Raw genomic sequence first — 22,659 nt, forward strand, 5'->3', positions numbered from 1 at the left:
ATTCTTTACCATCATCCTTGATTCTGCAATGCTTGTTCTGACTTTGGTGGTAATATTGAACATTATCATGTTAAGTTGAATAGTTAATTTTTGAGTAGCTCTAACTTTCATTTTATGTTAATGTTTTAATTTGATTATTTTATTTTATGGTACAAAATAAACACAAATTATTACATTAAAATGCCATCAAATTAAAGGATAAATTCATGAGAATAAAGTTGTATTGGTTGGTACTAATCTAAGAGAGAATGTAGAAGACTTCTAATCTGCACTTCTACCTTTAACTAACCTCTTCGAAAATTCCTTTTTTCTTTAAGAAATGAAAGAAAAGATGTGCGTAAGTTTTCAATGGAGGGAAAAAACTGTTAAATACTAAAGGATTTTAAAAGTCACTTCTGGTTTGAATTGAAATTAGTTTCATCAGTCTTTAACTTTGAACCCAACAGAGTTAAAAATATATTAATTGAACTTCACTGAGTTATCTTTAATCCCTTGAATGATGAATTAAATTGAGCTGATGAATTAAACTTAAATTGAATTAGTGCCCACCCTTCTTTATTCTATACATAAGCCCCTCCCATGTCACGTCATTTCATCGGCATTTAAGTTAGAGTGAGTGCTAGGGTAAAAGAACAACCCTATTTTACTTCTGTGCATATCGCTGATCATCCCTATGATCCCACCCTCATCCCTACCTGTCTTGCGTTTTTCCCATGGGGACTTGGAATGTCACCTATGGTTCTAATTCACTCTAGCCATCTACTTTCAATAACTTTGTCCACTCTACACTCTCTCTATATGATCAGTTATTTCATGCCATCTATTCAACTCATGACAATTCACTACCCCGCAGCACAGTATCAAGACCCATAGTGGTGTTTTACCCTTGGCATTTTCACTTACAATAAAAATCTATTTCTAGCATCATGACCCAGGTCAGCTGGTGAATGTGAAATCCCATGAAGTGCTATCCAGCATCAGTTGAGGTAGCTCTAGAGGCAGACTCATTTTGAGTTTTATAACAGGACTTATTACATATTTTTAAAAAATTTTAAGAACATGTACTGAAGTATAGACAAAACTATGTGATACCTAATTTTTTTTGCCATGATGACCAGTTTTTGCTGCCTCTCAGGAAATTGGGTATATTCTCTTTAAAAAACAAGACCATAATATGGTGGTAAAAAAGTTTCATAACAGTTTTATCTAATAACTAAGAGGATAGTTCAAATTGACTTCTTGGGAGTGAACTTTGCCCTGGAAGTTTGTAGATTCTTAAGGTAAAATAGTAGGCAAAGACTTATGTAAACCCCTCCTGACTTATTGTTATTATTGGTACTCTACAGGTTAGGATAGTTTTTGGGTGGACACTGCCTATGCAATGGCACAAAAATACATTTACTTGTCTCTCCTAACAAAAAGCACAACCTAAAATTGGGCACTGTGGCAAGCCATTCTTCAATTATACATACTTCTTTCCTCCTCTATCCTATCAAACATCTCTATCATATTCCTGCTCCTTCCTCATTTGCCTAACATATCCCTTCTACCACAGTCTCCAACATCTCATTGCCTATCAATTGTGCCAGAAATGTATGTATGTACTTTCCACTTGTAATTTTTTTCATTAATCTCCATTTTCTTTTCATTTAATTCCTTGAATAGTGCTTTCTCCCTACCTAATCTACTGTTCAGTCTTAAATGCTGATCTATCTTCGTGTTATGCTAAGTTGAGCAGGTTGAGTCAAATCACCAAACACACACATGAGGAAAGATTGAATGTTTCGAGAGGAGGGAGAAAGCTAATGAAGTCATGGGTTAAAGTAGTTGAAGAGAGGCCAAAATGAGGAATATTAAAAAACTCAAGAAAACAAGAGCACACATGAAACAATGTATGAATATGGAAGAGCAGGAAAAATAATCATTCAAGGACAGGGAAGTTAGAGGAAATTAAGAAAGGAGTGGTCCCTTTTATAACCTAACACCATAGTTTTCTTGACAGTTCTTCCTCCGAAATGGAGTGGCATGGATGTATTGTGCAAATAACACTTTCTCTGATAAATACCAAGAACTTACTGCAAATTCAGAATGTGACTCCATATGGTGAAATAATATGCCTCTCCTCTACTGTTTAATTACATACTCTTGCAAAATCCTATCAAGTGCAGCCAAATATCTGTGGTGTGGACCTTATCATTCTTTTTAGTAGTTTGTCCATATTCGAATTGATTAGCATACCACACACACATAACTGCTACCTGGCCCAGTCGATGTCATTACTTACTATGCAAAATAAAAGCTTTTGAGGAAAATCATACTTGAGGTTCATGGGATAGGGAATGCCACATTCTAGAGACTTTAAATGAAATTAAATATGTTCCAAAATTTGATATAATGTAACCATTCTATGAAATTTAATTAAAATCTTCCAAGGGTAAAAGAAGATCCACACAAAACAGTCCACTAAAAAAAGTTAGTCCTTAAGTCCAAAAGTTAATTGAATTAATTAAGTTAATTAAAAATTAAAAGTCCACACAAAACAGTCCACTAAAAAGAGTTAGTGATCTATACGTTTTAGAAGTCAAAATACCTAAGAGATAGAATTGGCCCTAAGAGCTTTCATAATACAAACTCTTCCAGCTAATATCCTCATAAACTGAATTTAAAAAATTCTCTAAGAGCATTTAACTATTATCAAAGTTTTGAGAGTCCCTGAAGAAAAATTTTATGCATTGATTGAACCAGCCTATGAACATTTTGATTTTATCTGAAATTCTTGGCATCTGTGTATTGTTATAATATGTTAATTTTCTCAATGCATCCAGAGACATAGAGGGCATGTATATTAAAATTTTATACATGCAATTTAAATTTTGAAATAAACATTTTTTTACAAAAAAAAGAAAGGCAAAATTCTGGCATGCAGTTAGTGACACAAAGCATCAAAAATTAAAAAATTTAAAACCATTTTTTATTCAAATAAATCAAAGATACAAAATGCCATATACCAGAATACATTAATAACAAAACAAACATTATCGAGCAGTGGGCACTGCTTTTCAGTAACATTTTGACCCTTACAGAGGGTATTTTGAAGGCAGTGGCCAAATTGCATAAACAATCTCCAAATTCAGGTAGTTGTGTCTACTGGTGCTGCTGTTTCCACAAGCCTGAATACCCGTGCCTTGCAGTCATTTGCACTCGTTAGCAAAGTAGATCCATCCCTAAAAAATATCAATCATGGAGATTAGGCAAAAACTTATGGATACCAAATCAATTAGATGTGTACTGTTCAGAGAAAATTAGCAATATTCAGCTTACAGAGTCATCTTGGGATATCCAACCGGTGAGTTGATGAATGACTGACATTTCAAGAGCAGAGTCAACTTATCAAAACATCAACCATTCATCACCTCACCTGATGGAAATCCCAAGAGGGCATAATTATCAGAATGTCGCCAGGAAAGAATGAAAACTTTCGTTGGCAGTATTCTATCACACATCACTGATATTAAAACACCAATAAGTGAAACTGATTTTAATTAAGAGCAGACATAATTAGCACAGAGGGTGCAAATTTTCAGTCAAAAGCCATAGTATTCCACTAATAATTTCATTTATGCATCACAGGTTGTGGAACATTAGCATGCTGCCAAAGCTGCTAATAATTATTGGCAAAGGTAGTGAACTGTACTGCCTACCATGTTGAATGCAAGGTCACACAATCTGGTATATACTATATAAATATTCAGGCATGAAAAAATACTCTCCAGAAATGAGTTTACAAGCAAAATCAACAGACAAATTCAGTCTGATAATGCACAGTGGGCACTGCTATTATTATATTTTCCTTCCAGCAAACTCAAAATCACTAAACTACAGACGTAATCCCTCTCCTCTTCTTCTCATGCCCTTATTCGTCTATTGAGACACAGCATGTACCCATCTTCTACTTAGTGCAGGATCTAACCTGCATGCCTTTACTACCCCTATGTCATGCAGCTAACTTTCACAAACTCAGCTTCAGGCATGCATTAGGAACCAAAATGAACACAAAACATTTCAAGTACAACATGCTATGATAGCTAAAAAAGTATACTCACTTTGATAGGCAAAGGCTGAGAATTGAATCTGTATGCCCATAGAGCCTTGTCTCAGTCTTGCCATCCCTGGCGTCTATGTGGTAGATCTCCCCACCGACACAGCCAACCCATATCATGCTATCACAAGAGGCATTCTCATTCCACTGCAGACATGTCACTCCACTATCCAGTTGGCATTCCAGGCGACGGACCTGAAAACATCAACATCACAAGGAATGACACTCTGTATTCCAGACACAACCCCACCATTTGATATTTGACTGACTATACTTGTACAGGGTGCAGCGCCTAACTCTGGACAAATTTCAATTCGAATTTCCCACCATCGGGAAATAGTTCCACTGGAGGTCGCGATTGGCGTTGTTAACAGCTATAGGCATCTAATAAACAGCCATAACCTCAAAATGGTGGAGATGTTACATACAAGTGCAGAGTACAATCGAAGAGCCATTATTATCAGAAGTGTTCACACTGGGCGTTAGATTTTGAAATAGTTTGATTCTTCTGGTGCCCCAGATCAACTGTTAACGATATTGTTGCTAAGTATAATGCTTTGGAGAAGTCTGGGGAAGGTTTTACTAAAGCAACAAGGAAATCTCATTTGAGGAAATGCTTGCTTATCCGCACACCCTGTATATTTTACCTTGAAATGCATTTAGCTAATCTATATTTAAGAGGCAGGCCTCTTAAATATAGATTATAATTAATAAAGGGCATAACAGAGGCTACCATGGCTACAATCACGTACCTTCATGTACATGTGTAATCACAGGCCAAGTTAACACAATAAATAATGAAAACTCTCAATCACTGTTTTTCTATTTCTGGCTACAGGACGTAAATACCATGCGATTCTCAGGTCTGTCATGAATCATTGGAACTAGGTTACAAGACACAAAATCAAAAACTTCTACAGTATGTATTAGTGCATTACAGACAGCATTAGAAAAATGCACAAAGAAAGATCCATGGTCTCCTTTTTCATTTTGAATTATCAGTATTTAATTAAAGGATTTAACTAACCAAAAAGTTTCAGTGACAATTCACTTAAGGAAAGCCTACTCCCATATTTGAATTCTGAATTCAAGTTGTCGACCCAGAATTGCACAAGTGGATTTGAATAAAATTTTAATAAAAAAGAACCACTTTAAAATTAAACCTAGTTATCGTTAAAAAATTTGCCACGTGCACTCGACATTATTCACTCACCTGTTTCGACACATCCCAAATAATCAGACGACCATCCAATGTTCCAGTAGCCGCCAGAGGCAATGATGCATTTGAACAGAGTCCAACAGCTTCGACAGAGGATGATGAATTGGTGCTCTCAGGCTAATTGGTGCTCTCAGGCTCCTCAGCATCATTAGACCCCCTGACAGATCTTTCTGATGTCCTTGCAGAGGAGGAGTTTCGGCAGTCTAACACACTCAGAACCTGTAAATGAAGAAAAATCAGATTGTGAAAATGGAAAACTTACACTCTTCACAAGAAAGTTCTGAATACTCATCACACACAATCTGAAAATAGGAAAAAGTAGACGATTGGGGAAATATCTTGGAAACCTATTCATTTTTCACACTATTCAAGCACTAGCTTGTCAGGAATCTAAAAATAAACTAAGAAGTTTTTAGCCCAACAAATATGAGTTACATGATTTTAATTGATGTCATAACTTCATGGAATTTCATGTTAGGTTGTTATGATTCTTTTACAGTGTTTGTGAATATAGCAACACTTGCAGGGTACTACAATAATTGTATTGGAGTATTAGGGTAAGCTCAGGGACTGGATTTAGTTAATGGAGGAGAGTTAGAGGAGAGGTATCTGTTACTTAGGTTATCAAAATGGGGACAGGTATAAAATGCTAATGCCAAGAGTTGAGAGTGGCTTATGAATGATACATCATTTAATAGTTGTTGCCCTTTATTATTCAAACATTTTGCACATGTCTCAACTGCAGCAAAATACAAGATGTTGACTGAAACAAAAATTCCAACACTTTAGACCTGATACTCTTTAAGGCTCTAGTATCCCTATCCTGCTGCACCCGCTCAAGAAATTTACATTTAATCGCACATGTTTATTGGCAGGCTTTAAGGAAAAGACTACGAGAGAGAATTCGACATGTAGCATAAGAATTGGGATCATTGTATAACAATGTGTACTAATTTGAAAGGGATGAACACCCAGGTGTAAATAGGGAAAGCCCAAAATTACTTTTTAGGTAAAGAGGGAACTTTTGGAAAATGAACAGAAAGAAACCTGGCCTGATGATGCTGCACTACAGTGAAACCAATGTCACATTAAAGTTTATTTTTCATGAGGATTTACAAAGTTACGCCTGGAACAATAAACAGAAAAAAGCATATAATTTCCACTAATATTTAGTTTTGACAGCTCGGGTTCTATTCCTCAAGTCATTTGATGATGGCACTAGGAGTTGAAACTAAGGTCAAGAAAATAAAATATTTATGGATATTTTAAGAATTTCTTCCTGTTCATTTTCCAATTAAGAGAGTTTACACTATTGTAAGCCCACAACAGTATGATTTATGGAAACTTTAGATATTACAATATATTTATCTTATAAGCTTAGTACCCAAATGGGTATGCAGTAAGCTCAATGTAAATAAATGTAGCTATATGCATGCATACATTTAGAGTTATAATTTTATCCGTGAACTGCATAAGGTAAAAAGAGGTTGTTCAAAATAAGATTATCAGTCACCATAATCCCATTGACAAACACTAGGCATTTAGTATTACAGGATGTGCCTACATGCTGAGAGAATATTTTGCAAAAACTCAAATTCATTCAAAGGCACTCAAGGAGTATTATTATCGATAATTCAAGCTAAAAGAGAAAAAATGTTCACATCAATAATATTCCCAATTAATATGCTCTCCATATGACATACCTGTACATATCTACTACTCAATTATCGATGATGATTATTTGTGATCAATGGCATATTTATATTTTTCATCCTAATTTAAGGATAAGCACTAATGGTTCACATAATAGAGATTTATACTACTTCACTGTTGAACTTTGGACTCTTCAGAATTTGAATTCTTTGAAAATTCAGAGGTATGAGCAGTTTTTACATGGCCCAAACATTAATCCACACATATCCACAACTGCAGACTGCTCATATTATATAAAAGCCTTGCATTTTTATGTGCTTTGTATAGGGTATAGGCTTGGGACTCAATAATGCTATAAAACAGGAATGCCTTTGCATGATTGTTTTTCAGAGGCTTTTGTTTTTACTGTTTCCACTTCTTTACATGTTAGTTCTGAAAGCTTTTTCACGACACGTGCATAATTTAGAATTAACATATATGTCTATCAATTATATGATAGATGGAACTATGTAAGTCCACTTCAGACTCTTGGCATTATTTGTCAGTAGCCACCACCTCTGGCTCAAATTTATTTTCATAGAATTTTGTAATATTTCGCCATATTTTTGAGCATCCTGAATAACTTTGACTCTGGTTCACTGAAAATACTGTCAGGGTAATTCAAAATGAGCAATTCCCTCTAGTGGAACTCTGGACAATTTTATGTCACTACCCCTCCCTATCTCTTACAAGAGACAACTTAGAGAGTCAAACAAGCAGTTGAATTTATTTCTTAAACGAGAAAATAACATAATTTTTGTTTTATAAGAAATTACAGGTGATTTTTGCGACAGTGATGATGCACTAGCTTTTTTCTTCTACAATAAATAACAAATTCTGCCTCATAAGCTACTGAATAGCAATCCACAATTAACAATGTTTCATAAATTATCAATTAGCTAAATGAAAATTTAGGCATTGTTTAGTCAACAAATATTAAATGAAAGACACATTCAAACAAAATACAATTTGCAATCTCCCTTAAAATTACACCCTGGATTCAATGCTCCTCTTAAGCATCACATAATACATGTTTGGTGGTGTTATATGCAATGTATGTCCACCACTGGCAAAGGAATTTACACACAAGTACCAACTTTCATACACTTCAGGGCTTAGTACAAGGCAAGATTGCCCTCGCCTATCAAATTAACCTTCAGGTTGATTACTGTAGCATTTTGTCTGATCGTTAATCAGTGTTTCTCTGATGTCAGAAAGTCAACCTATCTAAAGAATATCTATGGTCATAGGAGAGAGAGACTGCCGAGGCTTCTCATTTCTGCCACTAAAACACATCCTTAAAACTAATGAAAATCTGTCTTCTGGTTCTCTTAATCTACACAATCTAATTTGATTTGGCAGTTAGATGCATGGCAGTGGTAACCTATAGCTTTGCATGTACCAAATTAAAATAAGATACATTACATTTAAAGTATTTCAGTGATTCCAGAATGAACAAAGAGTGGTTAACTTATTAGAAAAACCACTGAGTATTATGCAATATATAATAGCAAACAGTATTATTGGATTGATGGGGATTACATCAGATCACAACTGGTCAAGATAAAGGAGGATGGTAGGATTAAAGATGATCCCGGCAGTGAGTCTGTGAGTCACAGCCAGCATGTGTGTAGGGCCTGTGACAGACAGAGATACTGGGGACTGATGCACTGTGGTTTGGGTTTCCTTCATAACAAGACAGGTGCTACTATAATTAGGAGGTGGTTATATTTGGGCTTCAGTAAAGGTGTTTTCCTATCACCAGGCATGCCAAAGATATCAAAAATGTTTTGAAGATGCCATGGAGCTCATTTAGTAGTGACATTATGAATTAATGGATAGAATGCGTTCAAATTCAAAATATGACAAAGAAAAGTTTTAAAAGTTCATTAATAGTAAACAGGAAAGGATAATGAGTGCTTTGCCATGGGAAGAAATAACTATTACTTTAAATCACTCATCAATACTTGAAAATGAGGAATAATTTTTAGATTAACGGCATTTTTTAATTGTTTCACTTTTTCCTTTCAAGCATTAGAGGGAAAAGATAATCAAGAGTTCACTTTGTAAATAACGAAAACGATGTTTTAGAAGATACATTACCACAATTTTATCATGATATTAGTGATAATACACTATATATTAGCCTTAGCTTTTAGATCTAAATTTACACTTGCCTTTCCACTTTGAGTATTCACAAGAGTTGCAGTGCCATTGGTTGCACCAACAAGCACCAAACTGTTATCAGAGTGAGCAGTCACTGATATTGGGATACTTTCAGATGATATCCGGCCTCCTACCTCCACCCTATGTAGTACAGTCTCACTTCTCATATCAAAAACCTTTAGAACAGCATCCTCGTAGCAAATAACAGCTCTCTTACCTACAAAGAAGTAAAATCCAGGTCAGTGAAATGCACGTGTCTAAAAAAATATAAATCACAACATTTAAGCACCAGAATGAGATGACAATAATGGTTATATCTGACATCCATAAGAATGGGATGGAATGGAATGTGACTGACATGCCATGCTTCACCTAAACAGATTTCCAACATTAAGGGAAATAACAATCATATTTGGTAGGCTAAGCATAGCACATAGAAGTTAGAACAGGCAACAATAATCAATAAAGGAGTAAAAAATCATGAGAGAAGTTCCTTGACATTGGAATATTCAATTCATTTCTATAATGAATATCAGTTCTATAAGTATATGCATTATCTAATTTCTAAGCCCAAGGAGAATAATGTGTCACTGAATTTGCTTCATTTCAGGGCCAATGATAAGGTATCACTTATAAGTTATATCTCACTCCAGAATCAATACATTGAACTGAAAATACTACAAATAAGGAAATACAAATAAGCCCCATTTGATAAATAATAAGTCAAGAGTAGGCACAACATACCAAAACGTCTTAAACGCATGCCACAAAAACTAGAATGCCTAAAAATTTTCCTAATGGTTTGCCTGCATTTTATTGCTTTAGTCTCCTCAAATTTAGTTCTTAAACTTTTAAACAATACAAGTTATTTTTCATGATTAAAGTGGACTCTGGCAGTATTAAAGCCAAATTCCTTTTTAAGCTGAAAGGAACCAGAAGATCTGCATAATGCAATAAATTTGCACTTTGAAATGCATTACTTTTGAACCAAATAGATATAACAAGTTAACTGAATCAAATAAATGTGTATTCATTTCCATACAGAATATATAACTGAAAAAAAACAATTAAAGAACTGTGCAAAAATCAAAAGCATACAGGATGAATTATAGTTTGCTTGCCTGTCAACCATCAAGTCACCGTTAGGGCCATCATAGCTATTAGGGATGGTGAACGTTGTTGTGGTCATGTTCACCTTTTAGGATAGGAAGGAATCATGAAGAGGAAAAGATAAGGGAAGAGATGCTACCACTAGCATCAGTCTGCCCTCAACAAGAGGTTGTAGGATTTCCCGAGTAGAAACATCCCAATCTAAGGGATGCTGCACTTCAATCATCTCCCCTGCGAAGACAATAACACTACTACAAAAATCAATCTGCACTCTCAGTTAACCTCAAGCCCCTTCCTTCTAGAGGACACAAATAAACAGGCCAGTATGTCAAAAGGAAAATCAGCAATACAATCCTCAATTGAGGAGATTACGGTAATTTTCTCAAAAGAATGCAATTCAAAGTGATCAATAAAAGACAATTCATATGCAATCAAAAACATTACAGAAATTATTTCTTTTGGACAAGATGTTTTGGGTCCTTAAAGAGAAAATTATAAAAAAGGGGTTGGTGCTAAAATTATAAAAGGAAAAAATCATAAACAATTCACCTAAATCTGATAAAAGCCTATTTTGTGCCAGCCAGTCTCGGAGAAAATCCAAATGTGACTCAAACATATTCAGAAGGTAACTTGGGTTTGGATAATAGGCAATGTGTTTTCAGATGCATAGGAATATTTTTTTCTAGTTTCAATGTCACAAAAATGATATTTTTGCAAGGATTAGTAGAGTAGTATGCTAACTTTTGGTCCATGTAAAATGTTTCACATTTCCAGTCTACTGGAGTTTTTATCACAGTTATTGTTCATTCTTATTTGCTCAAGAAAATAGAAAATTTAAAAAGGCCTAAGAATATTATTTATACTTAGCTAAATAAATGAAATTTTGCCAGCCAAATTTGGGGTCTGCTCATCATAGAAGAATGATCATACATTTTTATTTGCATAATTATGGCCCAAAAATGTAATTTAATGTTATATTGTTAGCTCAATGTTTAATATACATGTGGAACAAGTTCCATTGATTTGATTCCATTATTGAATCAGTGGCAGTCATCGCAGGTTGAAACATGCTCAGTTCACCTATCATTACTTCTGATGTTGAAAAATGCCATGCTTTCCATGAAGGTGTTTCTTCACATTGGTGAACAGAGGAAAGTCAAATGGAACTAGTTCTGGACAATAGGGAGAGTAAGGAGCAAACTTCACATTGATTTTTGTGAGACATCAGTGATAGTACTTGCAATGTCTGGTCATGCATCATCGTAGGGCAGTATTCAGGCAGTTGCTTTGAAATGTATTCTTTGGCAATTTATATGATCTGGGAGAATATTCAGTACATCCCTATAGTGCTACAACTATGATGCTGTTGGTTATTTCAATGATTTTGTAATCTTATGCCTTGAGCAATTTTTGCTTGAGAAAAAAGTATTCAGCAAAGTTTGATCATTTAGCAGGCAATAAATTTGCAGTCAACTTTATCATTGCTGATATGTTGGCATATGAGATTCTGCCACCTAAACTCTTACAACAGTGGAGACATTCCTTGGATGCTGTCTTACCAGATTTCCGAGATGTTATTTTTCCATTTACTTCCACATGTAGAACCTCTCATCATTTGAAATAGTGATTTTTTTAAGTAATACAGTACAGAATGGCATCCCGTAAACCTGCTTCTTCCCTTAACTTTGATAGATGAAATGGTTGAACAAAACGTAAAATTGTACTGATGGATTTTGTCAGTCTTAGACTCTCTTTTTTGTTTTAATTTGTTCATATAAAGAACAATTATATATGTGGTCCAAAAGTAGAGGATCAATTGTTTAAGTGCTAGAGGCATTAATTGCGTCCATGAAAAATTCTTCTCATGAACTTCTCATGCCGAACTGACAAATGCAGAGGACACCTGCCGCTATTATCAGTGAGTGGCCAAGTACTTCTGTTAATGGAATTCCCATGACTAATATTAATCTGATTTTTACACAATTTTGACAACCCTGAATTATCCTATTAACTGGGGAGATGAAAATGATATGACATTGTGGAAACATGTCTGAAAGTGAGAAGTGAATTTTTGGTGGAAAATTTCAAAAATGTTGAACTTTTAAAAAGTTTATCACACTGCATGGTAAGGGGATTCAAGCATCAAATAATTTCATATGGGAAATGGCAATCCAGTAAACAGAAGTGTAATATTAACATGCAATTACCATCAGGCATAACAAGGCCACAAGAATTTTTCTCCCCATGACCCTGCAAAATTTTGCAATCTCCACTAGGGATGCGCCAGACATAAACTTCACCAGACACAGCACCACCCAAAAGGACATTTGCTCCATGATGCCATTTCAGCCACTGCAATTGAAAGGAGTAATGAATTAACACTGCAAATGATTATTACATAAACAGAAAGAACAACCAGCTTACTCACTGAAAGATCTCCCATTGTATAGCTCCATATCAAAGTTTTGTTGGAGGTTTTCCAAACTTGTACAATACCACTCATATCAGCAGTTGCAACATAAGTGCCATCATGGTTGAAAAAGGCATGAGAAACGGAGTCCTGGAAAATATCTTGGGATGAAAAATCCAGAGAAACTGATAAAAAACCTATGCACATAAGGGAGGGCAGATTATTCATGGCAAAATTAGGCTGAATAATGACATAATTCCCAGATTTACCAAGCCAAAATGTACTGGTGGAGAATAACTTCACATTAATACACAAATATACATATATCTAATGCTGCCATGTTTATCATTAACGAGAAAATATTTAAATTGTGAATTTTGAAAGTTTATTGATTTTTACAGTACTGCATATTTGTGAATCATGAAAACGTACATTTATAAAATTTGCCACACACTTGTGAATTGATCAATAATTCACCAATCCTATGACTTAAAGAATGCAAACAGAAAATGCTCAAGAATTATAAAATCCGAAAACCATAAATTTGTCAGAGATAGCAAATATTTTCCCACAGTATTGAGGCACCAAATAATTGTGATGCTACAAAGCAATCCATTAGCTCAATTTATAGAAGTAACAGTTTCTCCTGCCATCAATTTAATGTTGCACAAAACTAAAATTCCTACAAGTTCATACATAAAGATGAGTGGACAAAAAATAAAATATTACAAAAGCATACATTAATGGATAGAAAGTTATTTACTAATAACCCAATGAGGCACTCAGGATTACTGAGTGGGAAAGGTATATAAATAGATGAAGTAGGTCAATCTGATTAAGTTCCAACAAATGTCCACTATCACATTTAAATTTCCATCCAGTCACAACGAAGTCAACCATAGCTTGAGCAAGTTAAAACAACATAGTTAGTGAACCGATTTTGACGATAAAACAACATAATAACCTAAATAGTTTTGAAACTTCAGCCATTATGCTACCCATGCGTGTTCACCAAAAGTCAACTATATTAACCCTCCTTTTTGTTCAACAATTTAATTCCGATTAGAGTTTGCGGAAGGATTTTATTTTAACTGAGTTTGCTTCAGTACAAAAATACCTTATGCAGTGAATGACATATAAAAAAGGCCATGTGACTATTGACTCTGCCCATCGTCAATCAATAATAATACTGCCCATAATATTATACAAACTATGGCCAGCAGATCAACTCAACTTTTCCCTTTTTGTGCAATTTTGAATTCGTTAAGATACGTAACGATATTTACGTTCAGTAGTAACAGAATTTCAACATGAAATATTAACTGGAATATTCTATACTTCTATGCTAACCTTATGCCCTTCACACTTGATTTCAGTCTGTCCTGTCTGCAAATTCCATACATACGCCATATCATCCTGACCACCAGTCACAGCTAAATTTCCAGCAGGGCTTAAGTCACAGCAAAAAACAGGAGCTTCGTAAAAAAAAGTCAGTCAACATGTTTAGTCATCATAGATCGATAGTGTTTTCAACAACGATCATATGCTCTTCTTTGCATCTAATGAGCACTTATAACACGGTCAAAAATGGCAAATGAAATTCTTGAATACTTTCGGCACTGTAGTGCATTACCGCAATAACCGAAATTATAAAACGTCCAACAAAAATTTCTGTAGTTTTTCATGTTTATCCATTCATAAGCCAATATATAACACACATCGATTTTATTAATATTTCGTATTTACTTATGATGCGCAATGCACGTAAAGATACCCAAAATAGTTTGCAATACTAGTGAAAAACATTTTAACTTTATAGTAATTGTCCCTTATTGTGGGCTAAAACTATAAGTATTCAAACTTATACTTACATGTGTGAGCTTCAAACACCAAATCAGCATCATCCTGTGTTGGTTCTGACATTTCGTCAGGTTCTTCGTTTTCTTCACCATCATCTGGTAGTTCTTCCCCACTGTCTACCCTTTCGTCCACATCCTCCTCATAAAATTCCACTTCTTCTTCATCCATTGATGATGTTATGTCAGGGGACGATGGCGGAGTATCTTTTAGAAACATATTTGACGGCTTTTAATAACTAATTTCGCATTTGCGAAGTCGTTCGTAAGTTATAAGGGCATTTTAGCTGAAAACAGGATTTGTTCCAGATTTGTCGAATGGTATCGCGCGTGATAAGTATTCAATTGTTCGAAGCGAACAAGGTGAACAACCACTGGCGTGTTATTTACACGAGGGTTTCTCCGAAGGTTTGGTGTGGCTGTGTAGAGAAGCAAATTTACTTCACAGTTACAGCGTGATGTGTTTAAAATGAATTAGTATATTTTTTATAAAAAGTGATTTATTGAAAACATGACGACATATATTAGAAAAGGTTAGCTGGTTTGGTGAACATTGTAGTACGAAGGTATTGAAATGTTTTAACGGTTAACTTCCTATTTCAGCATTTTTGGTCCCATGGAAGCCCAATTTACAAAGTGTTAGATATAGAAACAAAATAAATATTCAGCGGCCTGCTCTTCCACATTATGAGAGAGCAAAAGTTCTTAGGGTAGTTCAACCAATGTACAATAAACCAACTATTAGTCGGCGACCCAGTGTTGAACTTTGTCTAAAACCAACAAGTAGAAAGAAGAATGATGAAGAGGTTAGTCATATATATCCTGTTGTACCGAAAGGCATACTTTATTTTGCTTATCCAAGGTAAATTTTTCTTGCAGGAAAACATGTATGCAAAGTTTCTTGCGAAAGAGATGTTCATCGAAACTGAGCAGTCGCAGTTCTTAGGATTTTTCCACACAAGCCCTATTAGCGAGGAAGAGAAATTTAAGGCACGTATCTACCAAAGTCTTGTGATGCTTTGAGGTACTTCGTTCAGTTTGGGGTACTGTCGTAGGCTTGCGCAGTGCCCTAGCAGATAAATTTTAAAAATGAGAGAGCTTGGGCAAAACTACCCTAGGTACTGCTATAAAGATTTTGTTTACATTTTTCACCCCAGAGTTTCGTTACATTTCGGTCTTTTCGCACCGTAAATCATTCTTGGAGCTCAAATGTTTGGCATTGCATCGGAGAGAATACCACTTATTAAGAATTCAATTTTCGTTTTAAAAATCCAATACTAAATGTCAATTATTAAGCTTCAACCTCTATGTTGTCGGCGAATAACTGAATTTCACAGTGCTGTATGAGTTTCACGGTCACGATGATTAATAATAAAATAAAGAATTATAACCTTTCGGGGAAACCCCTAATATTTCTCATGGAGATTTCATGTTAACTCTGCATTTTTTTTCTTCTTATCCATTAATTGATAATTTATTCGTTTAAGCAATGGCGCATATCTCTGACTTTATGTTTTGCCTATAAGATGCTTCGAATCATTGACTTCTAAAGAACATTTCAGAATAATAAAATACGAACAAGCCATGGTTTTATTACTAGAGCCATATTTCCGGTTCAAAGTTACAGCAGCCTACGGATTTGAAACCAGATTGTTTTTCATTCAGAATAGTTTGTCCTATATGCAATGATTTGTTTGTAATCCCTTTTGCCTGCCATAGTGTGAATTTCTGAAGTGGAGTTTAAATTATTATTTTGAATAAATTTTATAATAACAATTTTTATTTTTGTAACAATTCCTTTGGCAAGTTCGTGAATATATATGGCATAAACCGCATATTAGTGAGTATTACATGTCAATTATTAACTTATGACCACCTGCACTTCACAATTTGAAAAAGAATGAAATGGATGAAAGCTGGACTTTATGGAATAATGTCTTTACTTGGCCTGAAATCCAGATCATAATTATGGGAAATCACTGACAATGCATTCCACTCCTTTGGCAATACCTGTATTTCCATTTTGGATTCAACAAATTTGATTAATCAATAACACTACATTTAAATGGAGTTAAGGAAATTTGAATGAAATTATCAAAATTGCAAAAATTCATTTTAAGAGCATACTACACCCAGTGTATCAAAATTTTACCTGTAAATAGAGTTGTGCTATTTCTGCCAATTTTTATCCGATTATATTCATTGTGTTTCTTGTAGTTTCTCTCTGAATTCCTGCTACATGAGTCAATGTTTGTATTTTCCAAGCATTATCACACTTTCAAAGTTCTTGCAGTATTAAAATCTATTTATAGTTTTCATATGATTCTGCCAGGGCTATAACTGTTAATTATCTTAAAGGTTTTTGAATACACATTGGAGGCCTCTCATCTTTTGTTTTACCCAGCCTTGAGTTACTGGACAGCAACTTTGAACCTCCTTTCACAGAGTTTGGTACACAAACATTAATTAAATTCGTGACATCAAAGTAAAAAAGTTTATTTTACATCCCTAATTAAAAAATAGGTTGTAATATGCTTTGGATTCTTTAACCAATTTTTGAACTGTTTTATGCACTAGGTACGAGTTGCTCTGCTAAAACATAAAGGCACGTTAAAGGTATATGGGAGAAGAATTGCAGAAATGGCTTGGGCTAATTCTTATTATGAACCAGCACTGTGTCTATTTAAATCCCATACAACATTAGTCTTTTGTCCGGATGGGAGTCCAAAGACTGTTCGATCTATTTTCAAAATATTTCGGCGGGTGCCAGCATTGTTGCTAATGGGTGAGCTATAATTATAATTGATTTATTTTTCATAATATCATAGTATGCATGACATTGGATTAACTCTCTAGTTCTCAGCGTGGTGATTTGGGCAGCCAGGTTTTTGCCTCTAGTGTATTTGGAGCTGTACAGTTGGAGCTATTCCAATTAACATAAGTTCAAGTCTCATTATCAGTGTAGAAGTTAGTTTAGAACAAAGTATTTGTGATTATGATATGAAACGACCTAAGCTAGAATGAAAAATAAATTTAAATGCACCTTATTGTTGTGTACTGTTGCCTGTAGAAAAATATTGAATTACTTGATCAATTATTAAAGACATTAAGAGAAAAGACAAAGTTGGAAAAAAAGATTTTGTTCAAAATCTAATGATTTATGTTTTAGCCAATGTTAATTGCTGTAAAAAATTAAAATGTAGGGTTTCTATGGTTTTTTTCGGCCAGTATTCAGTGACCAAAACCTGCAGTGCTTTGAGGAGCCCACCATTTATTACAGTGGTCATATTTTGACTGATCTCTCCTTCCCATCATGCCTTAGCTCATTATAGTATCCAAGAGTCCTTTGAAATTTTATATATGTACATACAATATTTTCTATTCTTGTATGTTCTCTCATCTATCAAGAATAGTGTAAGCAAAACGTTCCTGTCACACTTGATGACAATATTTTCTTAAAAATGGGTAGTGTAGTAAAAAGATGGAACAAGAGTTGAATTGGATACAAAGTCATTTGTATCCAATTTTACCCACATGGACTTCAGTTCATTTTTAGAATAAGGAAGGATTCATAAATTCTTTAGTGTGGTTACATAATCCTAATTGAATTGTGTACTATGTATACCTGATTAGTTTGGTTTTACAGGCATTTGAAATGCCCCACAATAACTACAACAATAAAAAAAGCCTCCAATGTACAAATTGACATCCAACGTATAGTTAGTTACCCACCAGCAGCTAGGTCAACTGCTAGTATAGATATCAGTCATTTAGAGCAATCAAATGCAATTATCCACGATTTAACTTTTTTTGCATTCCACCTAGCTTTTGACGTGTTGTATCATCAGGTTTGAGTTGAGATTCTGAATCTTTGGAATTTGCTGGTACCGCATTAAGAACAAATTAGGGCAAATAATTTTTTTACTTATAGTGTTTGTAAATAAGCATTACATATAAAAAGGCGGGGATGGGCTTGATTGAATGCTGTGACTCTAGTAATTAACAATACTTTTCTGCTGGTAGTTTTTTAATGATATTTTGTGAGCTGAGCCTGTGGTTGGTTTGAGGGCACATACAAGTAATGCTAATTTTTGAGCAACACACTTTCAAGTATATGAATGAATGAACCTGTGAAACCTGAATGACAACGAACTAAGCTAGCACAGTTCGTAGTGAGATGAAAGGTGCCCAATTTGTTTCTTGTAAAATGATGAGTATTCCATTAGAATCTATCAAAATAAATCCCAAAGCAGTGAAAACTCTTCACAATTCCTGATTTTATTATTTGTCTCTCCCTTAACCCCATGGTGTCAATGCACTCCTTTAATCATTTGACACAATTCCCCACTTCACCCTCTTTAAAGGTCATAAAAGTTAAAGAAATCCTTCAATGCGTGAAAGTTAAACATTCTTCTGTTTAACCATGTAACCATCCCTGCTTAATCTGTGCATTTTTCATACTAAATGCATTGGTTGTTATTTCAATATAGATACAACATTAAGGTGCATATAATACAACGCTGGTTAATTTTGCAGGCTTACTAATCAGTCCTTTTTTCAAATTTTGTTTACCGGTTTTATTGAAGTGGGGAGTGATTATTGTAACTTTTTCACCATTAATGTAATTTTTCCGTTGGGTTGTGATTTCTGGAGCATGAGAGGCTTACCATGAACCACCAAAGAGTTTGGCAACAAGTAGGGTGTTTTGAACTAAATATAACGTCATTACTTTTGTGCTTACAGTCAGTTCAAGCAACTTATATCTACTGTAGGTTCTGTCAGAAAGTATTTACAATTGTTAATTCATGGAATTATTTCATGATAATTTCAGAAGGTGGACTGATTTTGGACCACGTTGGGGGGAAACAATTTTTGCCAAAAAAGTTTTCATGTACACCTAATCCCAAAGTCCTTTAATTATGTACCTTTCAAGTTACCTATGTGTTTACTCTTTCCAAATTTAGGAGAGTGGTCTCTCCTCCTAGATGAGATAACTGTTTTTGTGTAAGTTTCTCTCCAGGGTAGATTTTATTTTACCCATTGGCAGTGAAAATTTTGAATGATGTTTGAGGAGGCTAACAGTTGCCATTTTTTTCAACCGTGACTACCATGTGTGTTTGGAATTCTTGGACTCTCATTGACTTGCATGTCATGACCAACTATCTCTAAACTGATTCATAAAAACTTCAAAATACCTCTTTATTTATTTTTCTCCAGGTGCAATAGTTGATAAGAGAATGATGGATGTCAGTGAATTGGAGAAGTATTCAAAATTATCAGATTTAACCACAGAAAGGGCAAAGTTTGCTTCCCTGTTAAATGTGGCTGCTGGAGGTTCCCTAGTGCAGAATCTCAGCTCACTCCAGAACGTTCTTATTCATCAGCTAACTCTGCGAGCAACCCAGCTACAATCTTCTGGGAGTGAAACAGATGGTGATAATAGTGTTGAAGGGAAACTGGATAAGACTGAGTAAAATGCATTTAGGGATACCAACCATTTCAATAGTGAAGAGTATGATTTGCATTGTGTAAAAGTGTGGAAGAAGAGTCAAGGAAATTGAAGTATCAGTAGTATTTTGAAGGTTCAGCATGACACAGACCTTTTCTCAAGATTTTGTGAGGAAATGTGTGCATGAAACTTATTTATTGTTTAACAAATTGAAGAAATGTGTGCGTAACAAGAAACAGGCTTAGTGTGGTTCTTGGAAAGATGTTTGGTAAGACATTAATGAGCTCTTGTTTCCTAAAAAAAGCAATAAAAACCTAAAATGAACAAATGATTTGATGTTTATAGTTTTATTATGGTTATTTTCAATTCGACCATGTGTCACAGATTTTTTGTGCAATAATTTTTTTCCCATCTATGAAATTTTTTATGCATGTGTTATTACCAATGAAGTTTTGATGCTCAGAATTGAGAATAAAGTGCATAACACGGTCTCATATTTCAGTATTATTCATTACAATTTTCGTGTAATTTTTTGCTTTTACATATTTTTGTTCCCTGAATATATATATTCATATAACTATATAGACTAAATATCTATATAGGCTTGTAAATTACTAAATATAATAATTTAAATTTTATAGGTGTCCTTGGTATTGGCTACTCTTTATGAGTTATGTTGTTCCCAGGACCATGAAGATAATCATTACCCGTGACAGGTGTGACAATTTCCATTCTCCCAGTGGGGATATATATTTTACATAAATTCATGAAGAGCTTAAATCATGTAAGGTTTTAAAAGAACTAAATTACTATTCATAATTTTACCCATGTTGAACGAAGAGGAGAATATTAATGTCTGAAAAATATGATATGAAAAACCCATGTTCATTATAATAGTTAAAGCAACAATTATGTTCTATTGTTTCAGGCTTCACTTCGTGGAAGTAATTAATATCCATTACTAAAAAAGAAAGAAAGACTCGTACGTAAATCTGTGGAAAAGTACGAGTCTTTCTTTCTTTTTTAGTAATGGACAACAATTATGTGTCTGCGAGAGCGAAAATTCACATATTTACTTATCTTTAGACAATTTCTCTGTTCTGCCGGACCCAGAACTTGTTTTGAGTCCTAATGCATGGATAATTCAATAATTCTTTAGGAAAAAATAGAAAAATGTTTTGGTTCGATCTTTTTTATTTTTCTACATAATTTATTTTCAGCTTGGTACAAAATTCCCAGCATTTCTCTGACTTTTTTAAGTCATCCAAAAAGTAGGTTTTTGGAAGGTCCTCAAAATAGGCATCTGTGTTGGCCATGGCCTCTGTTGTCATCATGAATCGTTTTTCGTTGAGCCATTGAGTAATTCATCTGAATGCTGTGAAAACATGTGTCGAGAATATGATTGTATTTCATTAAGTGTTCATGGGAAGAGAGGCAGATGGAAGAAATTCCTATCAACATTTCTGGGTGTTGTTTTGGTTCCAATTAATGAAATTTTGTTGACTGTTGAATTGTTTAGAGCAGTGTTTCCCAAACTTTTTCGAGCCTCCGTCCCCTTGGATTCATAAACCTATACTCAACCTTCCCTAATCGGTAGCTTTAAAATAATAATAAAAATCACAAAGCAAAGTAACCAAATGAGGAACATTGAAATAATTAAATTGAAGACAATGACTAATCAAATGTTAATTTAGAATGCAATAAATGTATAGTCCCTCCCCGGACTACAACCTTGACGTGGTGGAAGGGCTTGTGCGTTCCGATGACCCCTAGAGCTGTACTGGCGGGAGTAATAAAAATTGCTCCTGGTAGGGTCACCCATGCCAGATAGGTCGAAGGTTAGGAGCCAGACGGAAGGTAGTCCATGCAGCGTCTGTTCCTCAGTGAGGCGGCTGCAATGGCGTCTGACCCCAGTGGGGCGGCCAGTAAGTGATGGTGTCACGTTAAAAACACTATTGAGGAAGGCAACGGGAAACCACCTCAATTATCATTCCCTAGAAAAATATGATGGACAATAGAGATATTTTGAGTCCTGGCAACCACGGGGCTCGGCCCAATCGGCCGTGTGTCGTGCCCGGCAGCGGGGGAGGCAAGGCTTCCGCGGTCGTCATCCCACGAAACCCTTGCAAGGGAAAACCAGCAGCAGCAGGACAGAAGACGCAGGAGAAGAAGACCAAATTAGTTAGAATAGGAACGTGGAATGTTAGGACAATGATGAGGACGGGGAAATTGGAGAATGTTAAGCGAGAGATGGAAAGGGGAAATATAGATATTTTAGGTCTATGCGAGGTGAGATGGAAAGATAGCGGGGATTACTGGAGTGATAAGTATAGAATAATATACAGCGGTGGGGACGAGAGCCAACGAGGGGTTGCCATAGTATTAAATGAAGAGGTAGGAAGAAGCGTAGTCAACATAGAGCAGGTAACGGATAGAATACTACTAGTGGAGATAAAAGCAGAACCGACGAACTTAGTTATTATCCAGGTATACATGCCACCGAGCAACCATAAGGAAGAAGAGGTCGATAGGATATACGATCAGTTAGAAGACATGATTGCATGTGTTCCTGCAGGGAAACATTTGATAGTGATGGGGGATTGGAATGCGACAGTAGGCGAAGGAAGAGATGGTGATGAGGTGGGGGACTACGGTTTA

At 35.1% G+C, this 22,659-nt stretch overlaps 2 protein-coding genes across 3 annotated transcripts; one reads left to right on the forward strand and one right to left on the reverse strand.

Moving 5' to 3' along the window:
• Positions 1 to 2,954: 2,954 nt before the first annotated feature.
• LOC139693727 (angio-associated migratory cell protein) lies at positions 2,955 to 14,873 on the reverse strand. Its single transcript, XM_071591991.1, is given in 8 exon segments — positions 2,955 to 3,224; positions 4,104 to 4,294; positions 5,313 to 5,537; positions 9,188 to 9,393; positions 12,494 to 12,638; positions 12,715 to 12,846; positions 14,047 to 14,171; positions 14,568 to 14,873. Coding segments are annotated over 8 exon segments (1,323 nt in total). The 5' UTR covers positions 14,773 to 14,873; the 3' UTR covers positions 2,955 to 3,130.
• A 48-nt stretch (positions 14,874 to 14,921) lies between these two features.
• mRpL10 (mitochondrial ribosomal protein L10) lies at positions 14,922 to 20,725 on the forward strand. Of its 2 annotated transcripts, XR_011702071.1 has the most exons (6): positions 14,922 to 15,085; positions 15,156 to 15,358; positions 15,432 to 15,542; positions 17,130 to 17,337; positions 19,770 to 20,269; positions 20,643 to 20,725. XR_011702071.1 is itself a non-coding variant. In XM_071592043.1 (5 exons), exons 1-5 carry the CDS (start codon positions 15,064 to 15,066, stop codon positions 20,024 to 20,026), a joined length of 801 nt encoding a protein of 266 aa, XP_071448144.1. In that variant the 5' UTR covers positions 14,922 to 15,063; the 3' UTR covers positions 20,027 to 20,472. The 2 variants fall into 2 exon arrangements, 1 of the variants encoding a protein (XP_071448144.1); XM_071592043.1 differs by lacking the exon at positions 20,643 to 20,725 and having other exon boundaries at positions 19,770 to 20,472.
• Positions 20,726 to 22,659: the final 1,934 nt, after the last annotated feature.

This window comes from Hetaerina americana, unplaced genomic scaffold (genome assembly GCF_022747635.1).
Source record: "Hetaerina americana unplaced genomic scaffold, ioHetAmer1.1.p SCAF_5, whole genome shotgun sequence".
In the NCBI taxonomy this organism is placed as follows: Eukaryota; Metazoa; Arthropoda; class Insecta; order Odonata; family Calopterygidae; genus Hetaerina; species Hetaerina americana.